The sequence below is a fragment of the Sapajus apella genome, unplaced genomic scaffold (genome assembly GCF_009761245.1).
Source record: "Sapajus apella isolate SASKATOON/1434 unplaced genomic scaffold, GSC_monkey_1.0 scaffold72, whole genome shotgun sequence".
Classification (NCBI taxonomy): domain Eukaryota; kingdom Metazoa; phylum Chordata; class Mammalia; order Primates; family Cebidae; genus Sapajus; species Sapajus apella.
Window position 1 is genome coordinate 9,709,522 of NW_022437012.1, and position 22,422 is coordinate 9,731,943.

The following is a 22,422-nucleotide window of genomic DNA, read 5'->3' on the forward strand; positions in this document are numbered from 1 at the left end:
GAGAGAGAGAGAGAGAGAGTGAGTGTGTGTCTGTGTGTGTGTGTGTGTGTGTGTGTGTGTGTGTGTGATGAAGCCTGATGTAAACCTTCATAAATGATGGTATGCTTATGTAACTCCTTTAAAAATTATCTTAATGTTTGTTGTAAAAATGTATAATATTTAGATTAGCAAAAAGAAAATGGAGAGCACCCAGAACACCGTCATCCAGAGATGATCTCAGACTTTTCGTATGCATTTTTCTCATTTAGTTTGGATTGCACCTAAATAATCTGAAAAATACAGCATGAAATCCTATGTGTCAGTGATCCATTAGAACAGAACACTTCACATTAATCACTTCACATTAATCGTGAAAGAAAAAGCCATAACAGAGACTAATCATTATTCTTTCAAAAGAACAGAACATTACTAAGAGTTTTGCCATATTATATCTAACAATATGCATATATACATTGAATCTCCTATTAGTTTTCACAGTAACTTTATTACTTTTTCTTTTCCTCTTTAAACTCCAACTTGAGCTGTGTATGTTTCTGCCAGCAAGCTTTTTCCCTTAAATATAATGAATTGTCCATCCTGCAGACCTTGGAAATAAGTCTGACCGGATTAGACTTCTTGGGACTCAGAGAATGTTTTGATTCACAGTGCTCATGTTTAAGTTGCAAAACCCTTTTGGTTCAAAGAAGGTTAAATCACTGCGAGGAGGAATGTTAAAAAACAAATTGTTAATCTCCTCATTCAAGAAAAGTGATTTAAAGGGTCCTTTCCATGGAATGGCCATTGATGTTCTAAAGTTTTAGTGTGACTGGTCTTTGTTTTTGTTGCCTGTTCATTTTGTGGCCTGAGGCTAGTGAGCTAAAGAGTTTTTCTTTCCAATTTAAGGTTACTGGAGGAATGCTTCTCCTCAATTGATTGTTGTCTGTGTGTTGCCATCAGCTCAGACAGTTTTAATTTCTTAGACTTACAGTGGTGAGTTGTAGGCTACTTTTAAGACTGTCCAGTCCCTTCCCTGGTATAGGGTTCCAGGCAGGTCTTTCCCAGGCCATAAAAGCTGGGCAGAGATGGGGGAGGTGGGGCACCCAGTATGTCTGCGCACCGAAGGCAAATATAAAATTATATCCCAGGAAGAGAGTACCAGGAGCCACAGTTGAGAAAGTGTGAACGAAGGTAGCCATAGGCAGCTGTAGGACACTAGGGTTCTGAGAGTCAAGAGTAGAAGAGCTATTGAGAATGACTTGAAATAGAGCCATTTTCAGGTCAAGAAGATGGTAGGGCTCATCTTGGCATCCAGCTTTATTGGTAGTGTCCTGTACCGGTGGGTTAAGCTTGTTAAAGGACCCTGGACAGATCAAAAGAAAACAAAGTTAGGGATTAGGAGGTTGTTACTAGCCTTCAGCAAGATTTTCCCGGAGTGTTATTAATGGTGTTCTTATTTAGGAAAATGTTGCTCATTTGAGAGCTGTTTGCTTCAGTACTTGGAGTTACTGCCAATGCTGGCTTTCTTCCAATCCTGGTAATCCTCCGAGGTTTTGCAAAGAAAGAAATGCTTTGTTTTGTTTTTCCCTTCTCCCCATGGGATAATTGGTTTACGTATAATTTAATTACTTTGTTAACCAGTTATCCTATCACAGTATACAAAAACAACCTTAAAAACCCATCTTCCCACTCTGTGCTAAGATGTTCATAATTGACTTTCCCACCATTACGAGTGTGAGTGTAATGGTGAAATTTCTTGCTAAAAGCTAAATTGGACTGACTGTGTTTTATATTTTCGGGAGTGCTCTTAGAGGCTTAGGAAGTAGTAGCCAGTGATTTAGAATAAGAAGAACTAAGATAAATGATCAATTTCAAGGAGGCATTGCAGTCTTGAAGATTCTGTAGGGAAGTCATATTTTTAAAAATCACCTGGGACTGTATTTTTGTCACAGTCAACCTTGAAAGATTCTTCTTGCAGTGGCAGAGTGAGGAGGGAACTTTATCAATATCTGGCCTCGCTCATGCCTCTCCTCTTAGTTGATTTTCTTTAGTCTTGTGTCAACTTTCCCTATCATGCTATTCATGGGAAAACTTTTCATGCTGGTGGGTGGCTGGTAAAATTGGTTATTTATTTAGTGTGAAGTTTATTGTAAATCTGTACCTTCCTTGCTCATCCTTATTTTCGGAGGGGAGGAGGGGTGGGATGGGGTGGTGAGGTTAAAGATCTCACAATCAAGTCTGTAATCCATTTGAAGCCTTCATGTTATAAATATGCTTTATTGAGTCCATTTGCACAAATCTAATTGGAGCTAAATAATTCAGTCTGGCCTAAGAATACAAAGTACAGATGTACATAATGCTGCTGAGACCAGCTGAGGCTTCACCCACTTGCAGGCTTTTTCTCTGCTGTTTTTCCTCATTTTTCTCATTTGTGGAGCTGCAGATATTGCCTTTCATGGTCATGTTGTTGTCAGATCCCAGTAATTAGACCATAGGCCTCCGGCAAGTTGGTATTTTCTTTTTTATGAGTAAAAACCATTTCAACTTTCTTTGTGGGGAATCCTTTTGAGTCTCTGAATCATTCATAAGTATGGCAAGGTCTAATTTTATTCCATAAGAAGAAAAGAGAGTATTTCACTTTTCCTATTTAGAGATTCCGCCTTCCCCCCAAGCTTTGCTCCCCTCTGCTTATATCTTTGGGATCATCTGCAGTGGCAGATGGCTCTATGCAAATCAGGCCAATTACTTTGGTTATAGTAAAAATCACCTTGCATTATGAGTAACTTCCAGATTAGTGAAACTGACATGTTTCTTTGATAACTTACCCAGACTCAGAGAGCAAACTATCTTGTGCTGACCCATGAGGCTGTGGTCCCACACATGTCTCTGCCATCTTAGTGACCCCTTTAAGGGCATTCCCTCACTCTCCTGCTCATTAATTTTTATAGGACTAACTAGCCATAGAAAAATTATGTTCAATGCCTGTTTATTAGCCATATTTCATAATCTCATTATGTATTAGTAAAGGATTTTTTGCTCTCCAAAAAATAATGCTGTCTTCAAATTTTGTGGCTAGTTTTTACAGAGAACAGACATCAATATAACTTTAATGAATTCTTCTCATTTTTTTTGGCAGAAATTAAGTTGCCTAATAGTCTTTGATAACTTTTGCTGAAATAATTTCTATAGTCAAGTTCTTTTTTTCTTTCTCTTTCTTCCTCCCCTCAATTCTCTAAACCTTATGCATTGACAGAACAATCCATCTTCCAGAACGGCTCTCACAAGATCATCAAGGTTTTTTTTTTTCTCCTCCTTTTATCTCTTTCTCAAATAGGTTTTACCACCTTGCTTTTTGAGATAGTGTGAATTGAACAGCAGAAAATGAGGGAAACCTTGACCAATTAGCCCTAAACTATCAGTGGCATTTCTGACTTGGATAAAGGATTGAGTTCTGTGGCTCCAATGCCATTCAGTTTCCTTTCCAGATATGCCACAGCAGATAAGGATCATTCCTGTCTATTTGATAAATAGTCACAGAGACACCTAACATTCTCATTCCCCAGTGGCAGTGTTTCAGTCTTTAGCTTTCTGCCATTAGACTCCCTCTCCTTCTGGTACAGAGATGTGAAAATTAAATGACTAAGGAATTAATTGCTGTAAAGTGCTTTGCAGTACAGATGTAAAGTATAATCTGTTTCTTCTGACCTTGCTGCTGATTGTTTCATCTGAGAGGGCACTTGTATCTGGAATACTAGCTTAAAAAGCATGGGAGTTTGGCTAATAATAAAAATAGCACATATTAATATAGTGCTCATTGTGTGCCAGGAACTGTTCTCAGTGCTTTGTGTGTATATTAATTCATTATAGGTGAAGTGGCATACTTATTGTCACTGATGTTTTTTAGGTTGAAAATTGGTGTCCTCATTTACCTTGGAGAGCAAAAAATCCCTACGAAGAAGCTGATCATAATTCATTGGTAAGTGATTTTGGAAAACTCTTTCTAGACTTGTATATTTAAGTCAGATGCCAAGTGATACATGTGGAATCTTTTAGAAATGCCAACCATAATCTGAAATAGTGTTACGCTGAAAAACTTCTGTCATTCATCTCTATGGACGTCTAGGTGACCAAATCAGTCAAGCATTAGCATGTTTATTTATTGAGCAATTCTCTGAGGGTTTCTAAGTGATGGGCTACTGATATGAGTAAGACCTGGTACCAAATGTGGAGGCCCTTAGTGATCTAATGAGGGTGATGGTAAATAACGACCATCTCTGTCACAAATACTGTAATATAGGCCTGTGGGAATTAATGAGGAAAAGGTCATTTTTGTCTGCAATGTGCAGGGTGGATTGCATAGTGAGGATAACATTGGAGCTGAATTTGAAATGATGAGCAAGTTTATATAAGGTCAAGGAGAAAAGGGTACCTCTCATATGGGAAAATGAGAGCATGGCAGTTTTGGGGAGTAGAGCATGCATGGTTCCGTGGGCCAAAGCTATAGGGGATTGGATAAGCTAGGCTGAAAATGAAATTGGGAAGGTAGGAAGGGAACTGTGAAAGTATTTGTGTGCCCCATTAAAAGCGTAAGTCTTTACTCTTTAGAGCAGAGAACAGCAAACTTCTGCAAAATACCCAGAATAGTTATTAGTTTCATCTTTGCAAGTCGTATGGTCTCATCACAACTACTCAATTCTGCCATTGTAGCACAGGGAACAGCCGTAGATGATATGTAAATGAAGGGGCATGGTGGAGTTCCAGTAAAATTTTATGCACAAAAACAAGCAGGATTTAGCTCAAGAGCTATAGATTAGGGATCCCTGCTATAAACCACAGGAGTCTTATGATATTATTTAGTAAAGAAGGGAAATGAAGCTGGGTGTGGTGACTCATGCCTGTAATTCCAGCACTTTAGGAGGCTGAGGCGGGAGGATTGCTTGAGGCCAGCAATTTGATACCAGCCTGGCCAATATATCAAGACCCCATCACTACCAAAAATTTAAAAACTGGCTGAGCATGGTGGCGTGTGCCTATAGTTCCAGCTACTTGGAAGGCTGTGATGGCAAGAGGATTGCTTGAGCCCGAGTTCAAGGCTCCAGTGAGCTGTGATCATGCCACTGCATTCCAGTCTGGGTGGGAGTGCGAGACCCTATCTCAAAGCGGGGGGAAAAGGAAAGAGATGGGTGTTTAGAATGAGTTATGGTGATAGTTGAAAAGGTGGATTCAGCATGTTTGAGATGTTCTGTGAAATAAATACTGGTTATTATTAGGTTTCTCTATTATTTTAATCACTGGTTGTATCTAGCTATATTATCCACAACATTAGGAAAAATATTCTTCCTGGCTTTTAAGTTACTCTAGTCTGAACTTTAAATTGTATTTAGTTGTGGCAGAAAATAATATTCTTGGCTCTTAAATTCCTTAGAAAATAATGAATTTTTGTTTGGACTGGGACAAAACCAGAAGATGAGCATTTATTTTCCTGTTTAACTCTGTGGACAGAAAGAGGCTTTTTGGTAACTTCCACGTTGTCAAACAGCCAGCTAAGAATTGACTTCAGTTTTCTTAGAAGTCTGCTGTCCTATGGTAGATCCAAGTGGCACAGTAAATTTGAGTGCTGAGAATTTCAAGGTACATCAAGCACACTCATTATAAAAACTGCATTTTAACATAGCTCAGGGCTTTGTAATGCCTGTGCTACTTTTCTCAATTTCTAATTTTTTTTAATGATGTCCCTTCCAGCAGATCAGCAGTCAGCAGCCTTTGCTTCAATTTGCAATCCTGAGACCTTAAAGTCAAAGCTGCAGCAGACAAGACTTACTTTTTAAGCTCTGCTTCTGCTCCTTTAATTGACTAACCCTTTTAAGTTTTCAAATGTCACATCATGAGAATCATTATGCTTTCTGACTTTTTATCTTCTATTCGTTTTATTAAATGTCTGTTGCTAGGCGGAAATCCGTACGGATTTTAATATTCTCTACAGTATGATGAAAAAGCACGAAGAATTCCGGTGGATGAGACTACGGATCCGGCGAATGGCTGACGCATGGATCCAAGCAATCAAGTCCCTGGCAGAAAAGCAGAATCTTGAAAAGAGAAAGCGGAAGAAAGTGAGTTTCTTATTAATTCAGTGCAGTTAGATTCCAGTTTTCTTTTAAAATTTGATTTTGCTTGGAAACAAGACTAAGAGAAATGTCATATCTCAAATGATATTCCCTCAGGGAATTTGCTCAGTCTCTTGTACAGCTGTTTTTGGGTTTTCCTTTCCCCACTTACAATAGTCTATCTTAGCAGGGTCTGGCACAAGTTTCTTGGGTGAAGCCAAGCAGAATATCTGCCTGTAAGACTTGTCCTTTGACCCTGTCTTTGTCAGAGTATCAGGAAACTTTCTCCCATTTCTTTACCTGAGTCCAACCTTGAGAGCTTCCTGTTATATCATCATGACAATTTTATATTTTTGCTGTTTTTCATCCCTGGCTTTTGGACAGCCAGTGAGTTGCATTGCTACTCTTCTGATTGGTGATTCTGCTTCTGCTCCTAGGACAGAGAGAGAGAAATTTGAATAAATTTCAGCCAGTTTCTTTCTAGCTTAGGAGGAGATGCTTGGAAAACTTCTCCAGTACCCCTGGGCTTAGAAGATTTTATGTCCTGTTAGCTGTATGGTCTGGCTTTAGATTAACTGTTCTGATTTCAGAATGGAGCAAAGTGAGCAATTTGCTCCCACATCTAAAAAACATAAAAATGAGTTTGGTATTCCTAATCCAACTAATTTGATATCTTTGGAAAAGAAAGTACAGATATATTTGCATGACCCCAAATCACAGTTTGATAGGCCAGTTTTGCCTAGATCTCTTGAATTTATGAGACAGCAGAACCAAACATTCTGTCACCAGATGGTCTTGTATGGAAGAGCATGTGTTCAGATGCTGAAGTTGGGCTGTAAAAAGAAATAAAGAATTTTTCTGTGTATTACTGTGGAATAACCTCAAGGATATATTGTTAGATGAGGAAAAATAGAGAATAGTGTGCATTATTTTTAAGAGAGAGAGGGAATTTGTATCTATGTATACATAAAGATATATACAGATACATACATTTGTTTCTTGCTCTTAGTTTGAAAATGTATTTTTCTTATTTTGATAAGCTAAAATTAAAGGAGATGGTGATGATAGTTGCGCAATAATATGAATGTGCTTCATGCTACTGAACCATACACGTTAAAATGGTAAATTTTATGTTAGGTGTATATTACTACAATAAGAAAAAAATGGTCAAATAAGGGGAGGTGGGATTAGTATGGAGAAAACAGAAACTACCGTAGAAACTAGACTTCTCAATATATCTGACTTTGTAGACTTGACACTGGAGTCATTTTATGTAAGTCTTAAATGAAATTTTACTGCCAAAAACTAAAAATTAGAAAAAATATAAAGCAAATGAACTGAATATATATCCATCCAGTTTTGATGGAAGCACACAGAAAAAGACTATTCTTAGTGATTTTAGAACATAGTAAATACACTACTCATGGGATGTCATAAAGCATAAAAAAAAGTAAAAATGTCTTAAAACTATTTTTATGAATCATGTAATATGTGGTAGCACTGATAGTCTCATTCTGAATCCATTGTGAACACTGGAATAAAGGTGATGAGTAATTATGTTAGTGTCATTGAGAAGTGGGATTTGCAGTGTGGAAGAGAGGAATTGATGGGTGGTAGGATTGGTGATGTTATGTAAAAACACTATAACCCTGAGTGTGAATTGGAAGCACCAGTCTGAACTCATGATTTGTTTTACCTTTGAGGAAAAACAAATTTCCTAGCTAGGGCCACTATAAGACCTATAAATAGTAATAAAATCGAGTCCCTTAAGCCCCACACATTAGTCCCTAAATGCTGTTTCTCCTAGGTGGTATAAGAGGTTCTTGGAAAAATGGCTTATTAAGGTGCAAGACAGAAGTTGTACCTGTTGAGCCTAGAACAATCTTGTCAGGTGCATCTGTCTACCCATGTGCAGAGAAGCTAAGAAGACTAGGGTCATGTCAAAAATTTAGGAGCCAGCTTGGATAGCCTCCTGCAGACCCAGGTGGGACAATTGGATAGTCAGCGAGAGGAATAACCACAATTTTTTGAAGCATATCAAATATACTTTAATGTTACAATGATTTTTTTAAATTAAAAAACTTCATGGATCATCATTATAGTATACTAAAGAACAAGTTTATTATTCTGAAAAACTGGTAAATGAAGAGAAAGAATCAAGTATTTACCAGGCTCCTTCTAGACAAACCTTAGGATTACCTCAGGGTGACCAAATAGTTGATGAGGGGTAGTTTTTCTTTATAGAGATATTATTCCAGCTAATAAATAAAGAAGGAATGATCAAATATCATCATTTTGCAGGCCCTAATGGATTAATGGATCTAGGTAGTGACCATCAAGGCCCACTAACACCCAAAACAGAGACACAGATACATTGTTGCAGTACATTGTACTGAAACTGATGGAAGTCCATAGCACCACCTATGAAGTGATATTGCTTAAAAAAAAAAAAAAAAATTCAATTTGATTATTATGTCTGTATTACTTACTTACCATAATACAAAGGACAGAAGAATCTTATACCTTGAGATTGTAAGCAAAATCAGGAGTGTAGGAGATGACTGAAAATAAAACCCAGATTCTTTGATAAATAAATCATAGCAGTCCCTACCCCCACCACCAAATAAGTTGACGGGAGGCTGTATCAGTTAAAAGAGGCTAAGAGACATATGAGGCAATTGTTATGTATGCCCTCTGACTCTTGAATCACACAACTGCACTTAGAAAAAATAAAGGGCAGTTGAAGAAGTATAAACGTTAACCGGATATCAGATGATGTTAAGGAATTACTAGCTTTTTTAAGGGATAATAGTGATGTTCAGGTTACATTTTTCAAGTGAAGGTTTGTTCCCTTTAGAGATACATACTAGAATATTTACAGATGAAAGGATGTCTAGAATTTGCTTTGAGATAATGTAGAGGGGTTGGGAGAAAATGAGGGTATAGATTAAGATTTGTCCTGCATCAATAATTGTTGAAGTTACATGATGAGTACCTTGGTATTGACTATATTGTCAGGTTTGCAATTCTATGTGTTTGAAATTTTCCGTAGTAAGAGGTTAGAAGTATTTTCACTGTAGATAAAAGACCAATAGTGTTAAAAAATATTGTCCTGTCTTAATTTCCTTTAATCCCGATTTTACAAATATACTGTACTTTTAAAAGGTGAGATTATCTTTCCATTCTGTACACTCATAGCCATACCAAGGGCTGTAGTGATTTTACTTCTCCAAAACCACAATGAAAAATGATTTCCTTTGTACCTTCTAGAAAAACAACATTTCCCACGCTGAGAATTTGCTAGGATGTAAGCATGACTTTGGGATTGGTTGGTCACTTCTTGGTGTATTACTGTGCATTTTGTATGTGGTTCAGTGTGAATCAGTATATACCTCTTTGTTTTCCAGGTCCTCGTTCACCTGGGACTCCTGACCAAGGAATCTGGATTTAAGATTGCAGAGACAGCTTTCAGTGGTGGCCCTCTTGGTGAATTAGTTCAGTGGAGTGATTTAATTACATCTCTGTACTTACTGGGCCATGACATTAGGATTTCAGCTTCACTGGCTGAGCTCAAGGAGTAAGGAGATTACTTTTCAATTTTAAAATCAGAATACAAAAAAGAAATTGTAAACTCTTAAAGTATTACCTCTATTAGTGTGTAATTTTTTTGTGGGGGAAAATGAAAGTGATAATTCACTAAAGAGGAGATAAGAAGATTATTTTCAGGAGCTAAATACATGCACTGTGAAAAGGGTAATATGTTTTCTTTGTAGCTCAAGGCTCCAGAGGCTTCCTAAATGAATGCCAGAAAATTCAAACTAAGGAGCTTATTCTTTGCTATTACAGGTGCTTCCAACATCTGTAGCAGAAAACATTATTGACTTTCCTAATTCCCTGTCTCTTGCTGAAATTCATACCACTGCCTACTCAACATCAAATCTTTCTAAATCTTAAAACAGGGCAGATTTCCTGTTTGTAATTTAATTTGGATAGAATAAATTTCCTGAAAGTTCTGAGCCAATCCTTTTTCAATTAGCCAACTTGAAGCTGAATCTGTTAACTCTACCTGGGTTTTCTATTTCACTGAAATTTGCTTTTAACTCCAGACCTCCTGTAATCCCTTCTGTATTGGCATAGCTGGCTGAACAGAGACGCTTCCATCCCCTGTACTCCCTTAGGATAACTTCCCATGGAGACTCCCCACCCAACAGTCAGGCTACCATGTTGCTGTATGTCATATATTTCCAGAAGAAATACCTTGAATGAACATTCTAGAGTTCATGGAGCTGAGAGACATGTTAAAACAATATATGGTGGCTCACACCTGTAATCCCAGCACTTTAGGAGGCCAGGGCACATAGATCACTTGAGACCAGCTTGGCCAACATGGCAAAACCCTTTCTCTACTGAAAATACAAGAATTAGCTGGGTATAGTGGCACATGCCTGTAGTCCCATCTACTTGGGAGGCAGAGGCTACAGAGAGCCAATATCATGCCACTGTACTCCAGCCTGGGTGACAGAGCAAGACTCTGTCTAAAAAAAAAAAAATACATTGAGTAAACAATCTATAAAGTAGCTGCATTTATGCAGTTAGCTTTCTGTGGGCTAGTTTTGCCAGGGACATACAGAGATGACTAATGTGTGATCAAGGAGCTTCCAGTCTTTTGATCATTACAACTAATGTATTACATAAAAAATTACACTAATTCCAGTGCTGTTAGTTCTAATTGAGGTGTGTGTGGTTGCTAGAATGTAAGCACTGGGATTGCAGGAAACTGAGTATTGTTCACCACTGTGTAGTGGGCACCTAGATAGTGCCTAGCATGTGATGAGTACTCACATAACTATTTATGGGATGAATGAGTAAGGAATAAATACGTGAATGAATGAGTGTGTCGGTAAATAAATGGAGTACTATGGCAGTACCAGGAACAAGCACTGCCTGGGGAAGTCAGGAAAGGTATGTTAGGGATTTATCAATGAGATTTAATTTGATGGTCAAGGGAAAATCTCTTTAATATGTCCTCACTAACATTGTTGATAGGTTCTTGGAAACTAGGACCTTAAATTATGTAAAATGAAACCAGTTTTTTTCATCAACATTATAACCAGTGATTTGAAGGAAATGACTTTATTGGAGGGCCTGCTATATGATGTTTTGTTTAAAGTCCTAGTTTTCAGGAACCTATTGATGACGTTAAATGAGGACTTAACTCTAGTAGTCTTTATTCACAATGGGGTCAGGGCTAGATGTGTTTTATTTAAGAAGATAATTGTGGAAGCAACATAGAGCAGTGGTATTTAAATATATCTGTACTTAAGAACCACCTGGAGATCTTTGTATTTATTTTTTAACTTTGGGGAATCTTTTTTAAATTCCACAGACCATGCCACAGGCTAATTAAATCACAACCCTTGTGGCTAGGACATAGCCATAAGTATTTTGTGATGCCTCCAGGTAGTTTCATTATACAGACAAGTTTGGGAAACACTGAACATAGGGTGGGCCAGAGATCAGAAAACTATGGCTCAGCAAGCTAAATCAGCCTTCTTTTTTTTGTAAATAAAGTTTCATGGGAACACAGCCATGCCTATTGTTATTAGCTGTCTTTATTCCGCAACGGGAGGCTGAGCCAATTGTGACTGAATTTATGACCTGCAAAGATGAATATATTCACTGTCTGGCCCTTAACAAAAAGGGTTTTCCAACTCTTGGGGAAGAAACTGGTTGTGCAGAACCTAGTTCTTTCATAAATGGAAGAGGATGGAAGGTGGCTGACGTGGTGGTTGTACAGAGCTGTAGATTGGAGTCCTGTTTGTGACTCTTGTCCTTTGAAGCAGGATGCCTGTAATTTGGTGAAGGATTATTGTGGGGTGTGGGCAGGGATAAGAAGCAAAAGTCAGGACTGATTAGTGAGTGGATGGAAAGTGTGGTTTTGTACACTTGTGCTCAGATGGATGCATGGGTAGGGGAAAGGGTGAGAAAAAATACTGCAAGCCATAGCGCTAGTTCTGTAATACAGTCAAGCTAGGAGGAAAAATTTGACATAAGAGAAAAAGTTAGGGAACAATACGAGACAAGTAGAAAGAAGTTAATACTGTAGAGGCTAGAAATTGACGACTTTCAGGAAAAGGGGAGGGGAAGGTTAATAAGGTTGCTAAGTAGTAAGAACAGGGCCTGGGGGAGAAAAATAAGTTATTGAGTATCTGGTATGCATTAGGCACATTCTATTCAACAGCTCATTTAATCTTGTGAAGAACTCCTGAGAGATTGATACTCAGTGTTCTTTGCATCTAGTCCTTCTTTTCTGGAAGATGAGCAAAGACAGATTGAGAGAGGTTAGGTAACTTATTTAAGGTCTCATAGTTGCTACATAGTGGTGATGGAGTTAGACCTAAATCTTCCTCGATTTCAAAGACTGTTCATATGCTACCATTTGCTTTTGCAAGAGTCAAAATCAGGGAACTGGGTTGGCCTTAGTGGATGGAAATGATTTATATAGGCAGCAGATTTGAAAGGGCCATGCTATCATCTCTAATAAGGATTTTTGGGGTGGCATTTGCCCATTAAAGTTGCTAAGTTTAGTGCCTTTTAAGTAAATGATTTTTCTCTTTTTTTCTCCCCTTTCTTTTGCTGTTTCTCTAGAATCATGAAGAAAGTTGTAGGAAACCGATCTGGCTGTCCAACTGTAGGAGACAGAATTGTTGAGCTCATTTATATCGATATTGTAGGACTTGCTCAATTCAAGAAAACTCTTGGACCATCTTGGGTTCATTACCAGTAAGTGCTGCATGGTATTCTGACCTAAGTATTTTCCCCCCTCTCCTTAACAAGGGTTGCATGGTTGCAGGTAGGAAAAGCTTATCAAATAATATATTTTCAACTGTATGGAGTGTGTTGCTCATTCCTAATTAAAATTCAGATTCTCAGCGACTTTGTACTTTCTATGACTATTCATTGTTTTCATTGATTTCTTAAGAATAGCAAACAAATGTTCAACCTTTTTTCTATCTTGACTAATATTCTTAGCCTTCCTCTCAGTATGCGTATGCCAGTGTCATCTATTTAATCAAATATCAATTTTGATAGAGTATTTACAGTGTTATTTCTCGTGGTCCATGGGTTTTAGATCATGATTCACTTTTCTTACCCTTTAATTGATCAGTATTCTTGTCATTCCTGGAAGGGAAGTCTGGGAATACCCTGTCTGAATGCTGGGGTCTTGCACTTTTTAAGATAAGCCCATGATTAACATAACTTTGTTGCACGTGTACTCTGTACAGTCTTTATTATTTAGTAGAATAGCTCAGTGTTTCTCGGAGTGTGGGTTTGGGACCACGATTTAGCATTTGAAACACTTTTACCTGGTATACAAACATGGCAATAAGTCAGACTGAATTATATAATTAAATTTATTAATTTTCCATTTTCTTTCATTCTTTCTGGGAAAAGATAGTTTGATGCTACTACATCTCCAACACTACTTTTAATGCATGCCTTTTTAACGATTTGAGAGTAGCTGTAGAGTCTGAGCCTTCAGCAGGCAAAAGTATCTATTCTGAATTTTAAAATATTTCCTAAAGGTTATATGCTTTTTTCTTGTTATCTTCCATTTATTGCGGTCCATACTGGGTTTTATATATGGTCTTTAGAAGTGTCCTTTAAAAAATAAATTTCAAAAGGTGAATAAACTTAAATACATTTAATAATAAATATTATAATAAATATAATAAATTATAAATATAATTAATAAATGATACATAAGTATTTTAAAAACTAAAAACTTGGTGTGGGCCAAAATTGTACTCTACCTTTTGCATTAGGTTTTTTTCTTTTTTCTTTTGCTTGTTTCTTGAAATATTTAGGAAAGTGGAGCTGTTGTTTTCTACCATTTTGTGAATGGCAGGCATCTGATAAATGTGCAAAGGAATCTACGCAGTACAGGCTTCCCTTGACTCACATAGTCTTGCTATTAGGGAGAGTTGTTTGGATGGAAAAATACTCTCAGTGGTAGTATTTAGGTCTATTAAAAAAGGAAAATTTTGTTATTAAAATGGTCACCATTGATTGGTATTTGACTCTTGTTGGATGAAAAGGCATCATCTCAGAGGGGGTTTTATGGATGAGTGTAATGTTAATCTGCCTTTCTTTAATAAATCATCTGTGTTAGTGATATTACCTGGCAGGAGGTCTGTTAGTGCTTTAGCTTTGCAGTCTTTGTGGTGGGATGAAGCGAAGATTCCATTAAAAGCCAACTCAGGTGCTCTTGGAAGTTTCTTGCCAGTTTCTTTCCCCTTTAAAAATTAGAAATTGTCAGGGCTCTGTGTTCATCTTGGTTGTTGGTACATACTCCATTAAATGTAATGTTGTTATCTGATCTTTGAGTTAGGAGCAAAGCCTTGAGGCCTGTTGGAAAAATAATTGTAAATTTTGTGCAATTTACATAGGGACCTAGGAAATTCAATCAAATATTTATTAAATGCCTACACACAAGCAGTGTTCTGCTAGGTACTGCAAAACTCATACCCATTTTACTTCCTACAAGGCCTTTGTTGAAGGACATAATACAAGAAAGTAAGTTTCAGATATGCCATGTTTTATGTCAAACATCAAATTAGAAATTAGGGCATGGCAAGGAACTCCTGAGCATCCATTTCATAGTAGTGTGGCTGAGAGCAAAGAGAAGGTTCCAGGAGTTATTTGGCATTGCTGCTGCGATCCCTGTTAACAGGAAGGCAAGCTGCCTTGGGCATCAAAACAAATATCTTTTTAAGTCATTAGTCTGCTTGTGATACTCCAGACACAGAGACATTAGAGGGAAGGCATAAATATTAGCAATACATTATAAAAATAATTGAAAAACACACAGATCAGGATGTGATTGAAGAAGGAAAACTACAATGTTAAACCTTCCATGTTGTAGACAAACTTCAGTCTCCATCTCTGCTTTATAAATGAAACCTAGGTAAGCCAGAAAATACGCAGTTCCCAAGCCAAAGCCTCAAGTAAAAGGATGTCAAATTAAAAATTTCAGAGAGACATCTGATCACTCCATTCCTCTTTCAGGAACAGCCCAACACCACATAGCTTACATCTAGGCACTGCAAAGCCCAGGCTTTCAGCAGTTAGGCCCTTACCAGACAACTTTACTCATCAAGATTTGTTTTAATTGCCCAAATCAAAAATAATAACAAAACTTCAAGTTAAAAATATGGTCACCAGCCAAAGCTAGAGAAGAGCATATAGTTAACATTTTATATCTATGAGTTCCACAGCCACAGATTTAATCTCAGACCAAAAATATCTGAAGAAAAAAATAAAAATAATACAATAATAAAAATACAAATATGATATTAGGTATTATATTTGTAATCTAGAGATGATTCAAATATGACAGGATGTGCATAGGTCATATGAAAGTATTTTACCACTATATATAAGGGACTTTGAGTATCCTTGGATTTCAGTGTCCACAGGGGTCCTGGAACCAATCCACCAGATACCAAGGACAGCTGTAGACTATTGGAGTCAATTGCAAATAAGTGGAAGAAGTTGAGCCTTCAAGCCAAGGCTCCTTATGACCCAAGTGACCCGTTTCTCCCTGTCGGACCTGCACAGAGAGCTGTGATCTTTGACTCACAAAGTGGTGCTGGCAATTCCCAGCTCTGATTCTCTGGTGGGAGTGGAGCGTTGCACAGCCCCACAAATGAGCATGGGTCCTGTCCTCCCTTTTTTTTTTTTTACAGTGATCTGCAGAGCTGCAGTTCCTTATGCATATTTTTTTAAAACAGAAAAATATAAGAAATGGGTATTTTTTTTAAGAAGAAAGGGATGCTCTGAGCTACACAAAGAGCAAAGAAAACAAACACTGATCAGTTCCTTGGGTCCCTAGCTTTCTTTTTTCAGGACTGTGGGCTTTGTTTCTGCCCACCTATTGGCCACGAGGCCAATGACATATCTTTGGTGGTATTGTGAAAACTGCTGCTGTGATGAGAGCATATTCTGTGAGAGCCACACAAGAATCCCAGACAGGGAAATTCCTCCTCTGGTCAGCTTGTATTTGACTTGTGTGGCCTGCCTGCCTTCCTTTTCTTCTCTTCTGTGTCTTAACAAATGGTAGTGATCTCTAATGCGAAAACTAGCACACAGAAATGACAATGTGTGAATATACTTACTAGAAAAATTCAATCTCATGTTTGGATTTTTTTCCCCTGAATCATACATCGAAGTGAAAATAAAAGTTGAAAGAATGCCTTTCTGAAAGTAGATAAAAACTGAGCCAGATTTTCAAAAGTCAGTGCCATCATCTGATTCTAAAATGTGGGTTTCAGTCTTTACTTTTTTTTTTTTTTTGAGACAGAGTTTCGCTGTTGTTGCCCAGACTGGAGTGCAATGGCACGATCTCGGCTTACCGCAACCTCCGCCTCCTGGGTTCAAGCAATTCTGCTGCCTCAGCCTCCCGAGTAGCTGGGACTACAGGCACGCACCATCATGCCCAGCTAATTTTTGTATTTTAGTAGAGACGAGGTTTCACCATGTTGACCAGGATGGTCTCGATCTCTTGACCTCGTGACCCACCCACCTCGGCCTCCCAAAGTGCTAGGATTATAGGCGTGAGCCACCGCGCCCGGCCCAGTCTACTTTTATGCTTCTTAGTCTTCTAAAAGTTATTCAGAAGTATTATTGATACGTAACAGAGAAAGAGAGCTGCTTTTATTGGCCATCCACAAAAATATTTAATTTACATCAAGTATTTCGAAAGTCAGTGATGAAATGTTACCAAAATCAATAAATTTTGTTTTGGGATTGATTCCTTTCTTCCAATTGGTTGTTCTTTGTGCACTCCAGAGCAGTGGTCAGAAAACTTTTTCTGAAAAGAGCCAGCTACTAAATATTTTAAGCTTCATAGGTCCTGTATGCAGTCGCTGCAGCTACTCAGCTCTGCTGTTACAGGATGAAAGCAGCCATGGACAGTAGGTAAACAACAGAGTGTGGCCACATTCAAATAAAATTCTTATTTTTGAACATGGAAATCAGAATTTCATCTAATTTTTACATGTCACAAAAGATTCTTTAAAAGCCATTTAAGAATGTAAAGCTCATTCTAAGCTCACAGACCATACAAAAATAAGTGGTAGACCCGATTTGGCCCTGTTTTATGGCTTTGGTGGAATAGCAAACAAAACATCTTCACTTGTATTTCTTCAAGCTCTAGGAGAAAGCAAATAAAGTTCTATTATTATCAAATAAATTAAAAATACCATTGCCTACTAAATGAGATTGTAAGCTTAATGTAAAGTCAAATACTCTAATTGATGAAAACGTTGAATGATTGCTCCTAGAGATAACACATCATATACTTTAAGCAGAATAAGACCTCTATAGATGGTAGTTCTTTGTTTTTTCAGCATCTGTTGATTAGATACTTACTGTGTGCTCAGCTCTGGCCAGATGCTGTGGGTACAGCAGTGAACCTGGCGCCCCAGTTCAAGTTGTCATAGAACTTTTTGTTTTGCTGGTAGTTGAGTGATCCTCTATAATTAGTTACCTAATGGTGAAGCAAATCATATCTGCTGTGTGATGGCTCAGTCTCTAAAGTCACACATGTAGATGTTTGGTACACAAGCTATTCTAAAACATCTCAATTCTTGTCTGGTGCTGCTTCTATTTAAAAGTATTTGTCTATTTTTAGTAGTCCTGAAGGAACCGTTAGAGCTTTTACCTTTCAACTTGGGGGGCAAGTATGTAGTGTTACACACTTTGCTTTTTTTTCTTTCAGGTGCATGCTCCGAGTCCTCGATTCATTTGGTACTGAACCCGAATTTAATCACGCAAATTATGCCCAGTCCAAAGGCCACAAGACCCCCTGGGGAAAATGGAATCTAAACCCTCAGCAGTTTTATACCATGTTCCGTGAGTATTCATATTTCATGCATGCTTTCCAGAATGCCACCAAAGATAGATGGGAAAATGAACTAGCCGCCATCTATTTTGGGTTATGATTCTCAGGACTGTTAGCTGTAGAAGAGTGTGTGTGTGTGTGTGCGCGCGCACACGTGCGCGCTGTTGAACCTTTTCCTTGGGAATTACTGAATTTGTTTTTTTTGTTTTTGTTTTTTTAGTTGAAACCAAAAGGCCACATGAACGTTTTTTGAAAAGCCTTGGAAATGTTCTGGAGAAAAATGTTCAATACACAGAGTATCATTAGAAACTATTTGGGAAAGGACTTTGCAATGACTTTCAATTGTCGAGCACTAAACACATTTTATGCCACATAGATGCTGTTGAGGGTACACTGTGTCCCTAGTGAATGGCTGAGTCTTCCATGGAGATCTATTTTCCACATAGTTAAACCTTAATTATTTAAGCATCAAACTTTTTTTAAAAAAGTTAGCTTTTTGAAACTGGAACTGTTTTAAACTCAGTTTTGTATTTTACTGACTTCTTAAAACCTGGGCCCAGAATGAAATTTTACTTTCTCTTGCTGACTTGGTGTCACTGTTTGCAGTAGGCAATGATCATTTCATGAGCCAATATAGTAAAAATAACACACTGAATGATGATAAATTAACTCGCCACAGATGCTGGGCTCTTTTTCTGTTTCTATAGTGTTATTTTCACACTTTTACCATTTCTTCCTGCTGCTGCCTGTTTACCTGATACTAGCCTCATTTCTAATTAGCTAAGGACTGTGAACCCAAATACCACATTTGATAGTGTTTGTGACAAAAATGAATTTATTTTATAAGTCAATAGGCCTTAATGATGAGGTGAAGTTCTATTCCAGAAGTGAAAGGCCATATGAGAGAGTTAATTTGGATGATGAGAGAATTCCTATTTTCTAAAATTACCACAATAATTTTCAACCAGAGGTTTCCACTTTTAACTTCTGAGATGACTCTGTTTGCTTTGTTGAACCAAGATCCAAAACACCCCTTCCTAACCTTCACTTCATGTGGTTGCCCCTCCCCATTGTATGCAGCTACTTGAAGGTGACCCCTGTGTCACGCTCACTAAATGTCTCAGCATTGGACTAATCTTTGGCTATTAGGCATGAGAAGGGAGAATTAAGAATGGAGAGTGATGTTAAAAATCAACTCATGCTTAAGTGTTCTTGTAAGCTCAGATTTGTGAGAATGTGTTGTATGCTTCATAAGCGTTATTGTTCCTGAAGCTCTATCTTCTTGCTATTACACACTGTCCCTGGGGCACAGTTCATGGGTCAAATTGATTTTCAGCACAGTGGGTAACAGATGGCTTTCAGCATGGTGAGGATGCTCAGAGTATGTGTGATTTGACTTCTCTGTGTCAGGGAATGGGATAAGGTGGAACAGAATAACCTAGGAAGTGACCTGCGTGTTAAACCAAGTGAAATAAAACAGTAACTGTGTCCAAAGTGACTAAAACTGCTGAATGATATGGCAGGTGTGTGTCCTACAAGAGATGGAGTTTCCAGGGAGTAGAGAAGGGAGGTTTTTTTCCTGGAAAATATAAAGTTCTGTTGTAGAATGTTGGTATTCAGAGTCCTGAAAACCTATTGTTCTCTGTGGATGGAGAATTTCGGCAGTATTGGTTGATTAAATTGAAAGAAATTCACTGCTTAAAATGTAACTGAGGACAAAAACATGAATTAATTTCTATTAACCTGGGAAGGGGATAAGTTTCCTAGCCATGACTCAGAATTCAGCAGAGATCAAGGAAAATTGATATGCTTGACTATATTTTAGAAAAAAGAAGAACTTGTATGGCAAAACAACAACCAGTAACACAATAAGCAAAACATGTCACAGAGGGCTAAATTCACTGTAGACATATCTGCATGTATATACACACATACACACATGTACACACACACACACGTATACACACACACAAATTAAGAGAAAAAAGATAAAAAAAGAAAAATTGGAACATTTTTCTATGTTCCAATAGAAAAATGGGAAAAGGCTATTAACAGTTTAGAGGAAAGAGAAATTTACTGCTCTTAACATATGAAAAGATGTTAACCTCATTCACAGTAAGAGAAACAAATTTTTAAACTGCACCAAGATACCATGTCCCATGTACAGACTGGAAGAAATGCAAAAGCTAAACAGCATAGCTATTCTGATGGTGCAGCAAGCAAAACCAGCCCTCTTCTACCCTAGTGGTTAGAATGCAGCATGGTACTAACCCAATGGGAAGGGTGTTTGTCAGGATTTAGCAAAACTGCCTCTGCATTTTCTTTCTCCAACTAAGCACCTCATATCTGGGAATGTATCCCAAAGATAATGAGCAAAATCAAGATAGAGCATGTGCACAAGGGCATTTAGTGCAGCACTATTTGTAGCAGGAAGCCACAAGAAACAACCCAAGTAATTATCATAGGGGACTGAGTGAATAATATGGTCCATTAATAGAGCGACGTACTACCTAGCTATAAGAAGAAATGAGGAAGGTTTCCACCCTAGGAGGGGCATGTCTAGGACATTTTAAGTGATAAAAGCCAACATGCAGGACAGTGTAGAGATACTCCCTTTTATGTTTGTCAGATGTAGAGGAAGAGTGTGTGTCGGCGTGTTAGTGTATATGAATGAGCTTATATTTCCAAAAGAAACGATGAAAGGATAAACAAGTGAAAGTGATTGCCATTGGATAAAGTGATTCCCATTGGATAAAGGTATCTAGGGATGGGACTAGATGGTTGATGTCTCTTAATGTTCCTTATTTTGACTTTAGGACCATGTAAGTATTTTACCTAATTTAAAAAGAGAAATACTCCAAAGAATTCAAATTAGGATCTCGAAGAAATATTTGCACATTCATGTTCGCTGTGGTAGTGTTCCAAATAGCCAAGAGGTGGAAGCAACCCAAATATCCATCTGCACAAGTGGATAAAGAAAACGTAGTAAACGTATGCTTGGAATATTATTTAGCCTTTAAAAAAGAAAATCCTGTCATATGCCACAACATGGATGAACCTGAAGGATATTATGCTAAACTAAATAAGCTAGTCACAAAAGGATGAATATCATATTATTCCATTCATACAGTATTTAGAGTAGTCAGAAATCATAGAAGCAGAAAGTGGAAAGGTGGTTTCTGGTGCAAGCTGCATCCCATGCTACACAAGGGTTCAAAGACCTAAGAGGGAATGATGGGGGATAAAAAAAGACACAAACAGAAACATAGAGAAAGCAGGGCCAGGTGGTCCAGGAGAGTGAGGATGTCAGTCTCTCCGGCCCCAATCTGTCTCAGGGTACTTTATTTTATATATTTACAAAGCACATAGCAGAGGGAGGGTACAGTTACTTAGAACAGCCTGTGGTGGTTATTCTCATACTTCAGGTAACAACTATCTTGCAGCAAGGTCAGTGAAAGCTGGTTATCTCTCTAGGCCTGTCTCTGTTGTACTCTGAGACATGCACATCCTCCTATTACAGTTTCAATTCTCTGGAGTTCACCCAAAGTTCACAGCAGGCTTGCTGCTGATTCCCCTAGAGGGGGTGGGCAACTCTGGCTCTCTACTGTGGTTACCTAGTTGGGAGGAGGAATTAGTGTTTAATCGTTATGGGTGTCAGTATTACAAGATGAAAACGTTCTGAAGATCTGTTGTATACCAGTGTGAATATACTTAACACTTCTGAACACTTAAACAGGTTAAGATAGTAAGTTTAGTGTTACTTGTCTTTTACCACAATAAAAATCCAAATAAAAAAAGCATTCACTAAAAATTGAAAACAGATTGAGAGAAACCAGCTATATGCATCAGGTAGGTGTTAACTTCTCATACAGAGAAGATGATTACTTAAGTGACTTTAAAAGACAATCTTTTGACTGTACAGTTGTAGTGGGAAATATTTATATTGTTACTTGAAACTGTTACGGTATGTTGTAGGAACCAAGATCTTGAGTATACAAAAAGAGGGGAGTACTTGAAGATTCTGGATTCCAGAATGATACACCAAACAAGAAAGCTCCTCAAAGTGTAGTGGGTCACCTTCACAGATTGTTAGGATACCCCCTTATTACTGTTAAAAAAAAAAAAAGCCACTTTGATCATGCCTTTGTAGCACAAATTATATTTTAAGATAATCAAATAGCTGATGAGAGAAAGTCAGTAATCATGGAGAAATCACAGCTAATAAATGCAAAAGGAATGAAGATTTAGAAAATGAGCATTATAAAATTCCTGATGAGACAGTAGAGCAAAACAGCCATCATCAGTGGTTGTTAAATCCATCAAGTAACAGGTTGTTGGAAAACTTTCTCATGGATGAGGCTGACTTGAATGGAGGAAATACGGAAATGAAGAAAGAAATGAAGCAGTTTGAGACATTTATCCTAGAAAGATGTGTCT

The 22,422-nt window shown here is 37.8% G+C and overlaps 1 protein-coding gene across 8 annotated transcripts in view; it reads left to right on the plus strand.

Moving 5' to 3' along the window:
* MGAT5 (alpha-1,6-mannosylglycoprotein 6-beta-N-acetylglucosaminyltransferase) overlaps positions 1–22,422 on the plus strand; it is a 325,249-nt gene that overhangs the window by 205,588 nt on the left and 97,239 nt on the right. For all 8 annotated transcript variants that reach the window (XM_032250746.1, XM_032250745.1, XM_032250744.1 and 5 more), the window contains 5 exons: positions 3,881–3,952; positions 5,925–6,086; positions 9,488–9,657; positions 12,729–12,863; positions 17,863–17,996. In XM_032250746.1, coding sequence (XP_032106637.1) covers positions 3,881–3,952; positions 5,925–6,086; positions 9,488–9,657; positions 12,729–12,863; positions 17,863–17,996 — 673 coding nt within the window. The remainder of the gene's footprint in view (positions 1–3,880; positions 3,953–5,924; positions 6,087–9,487; positions 9,658–12,728; positions 12,864–17,862; positions 17,997–22,422) is intronic.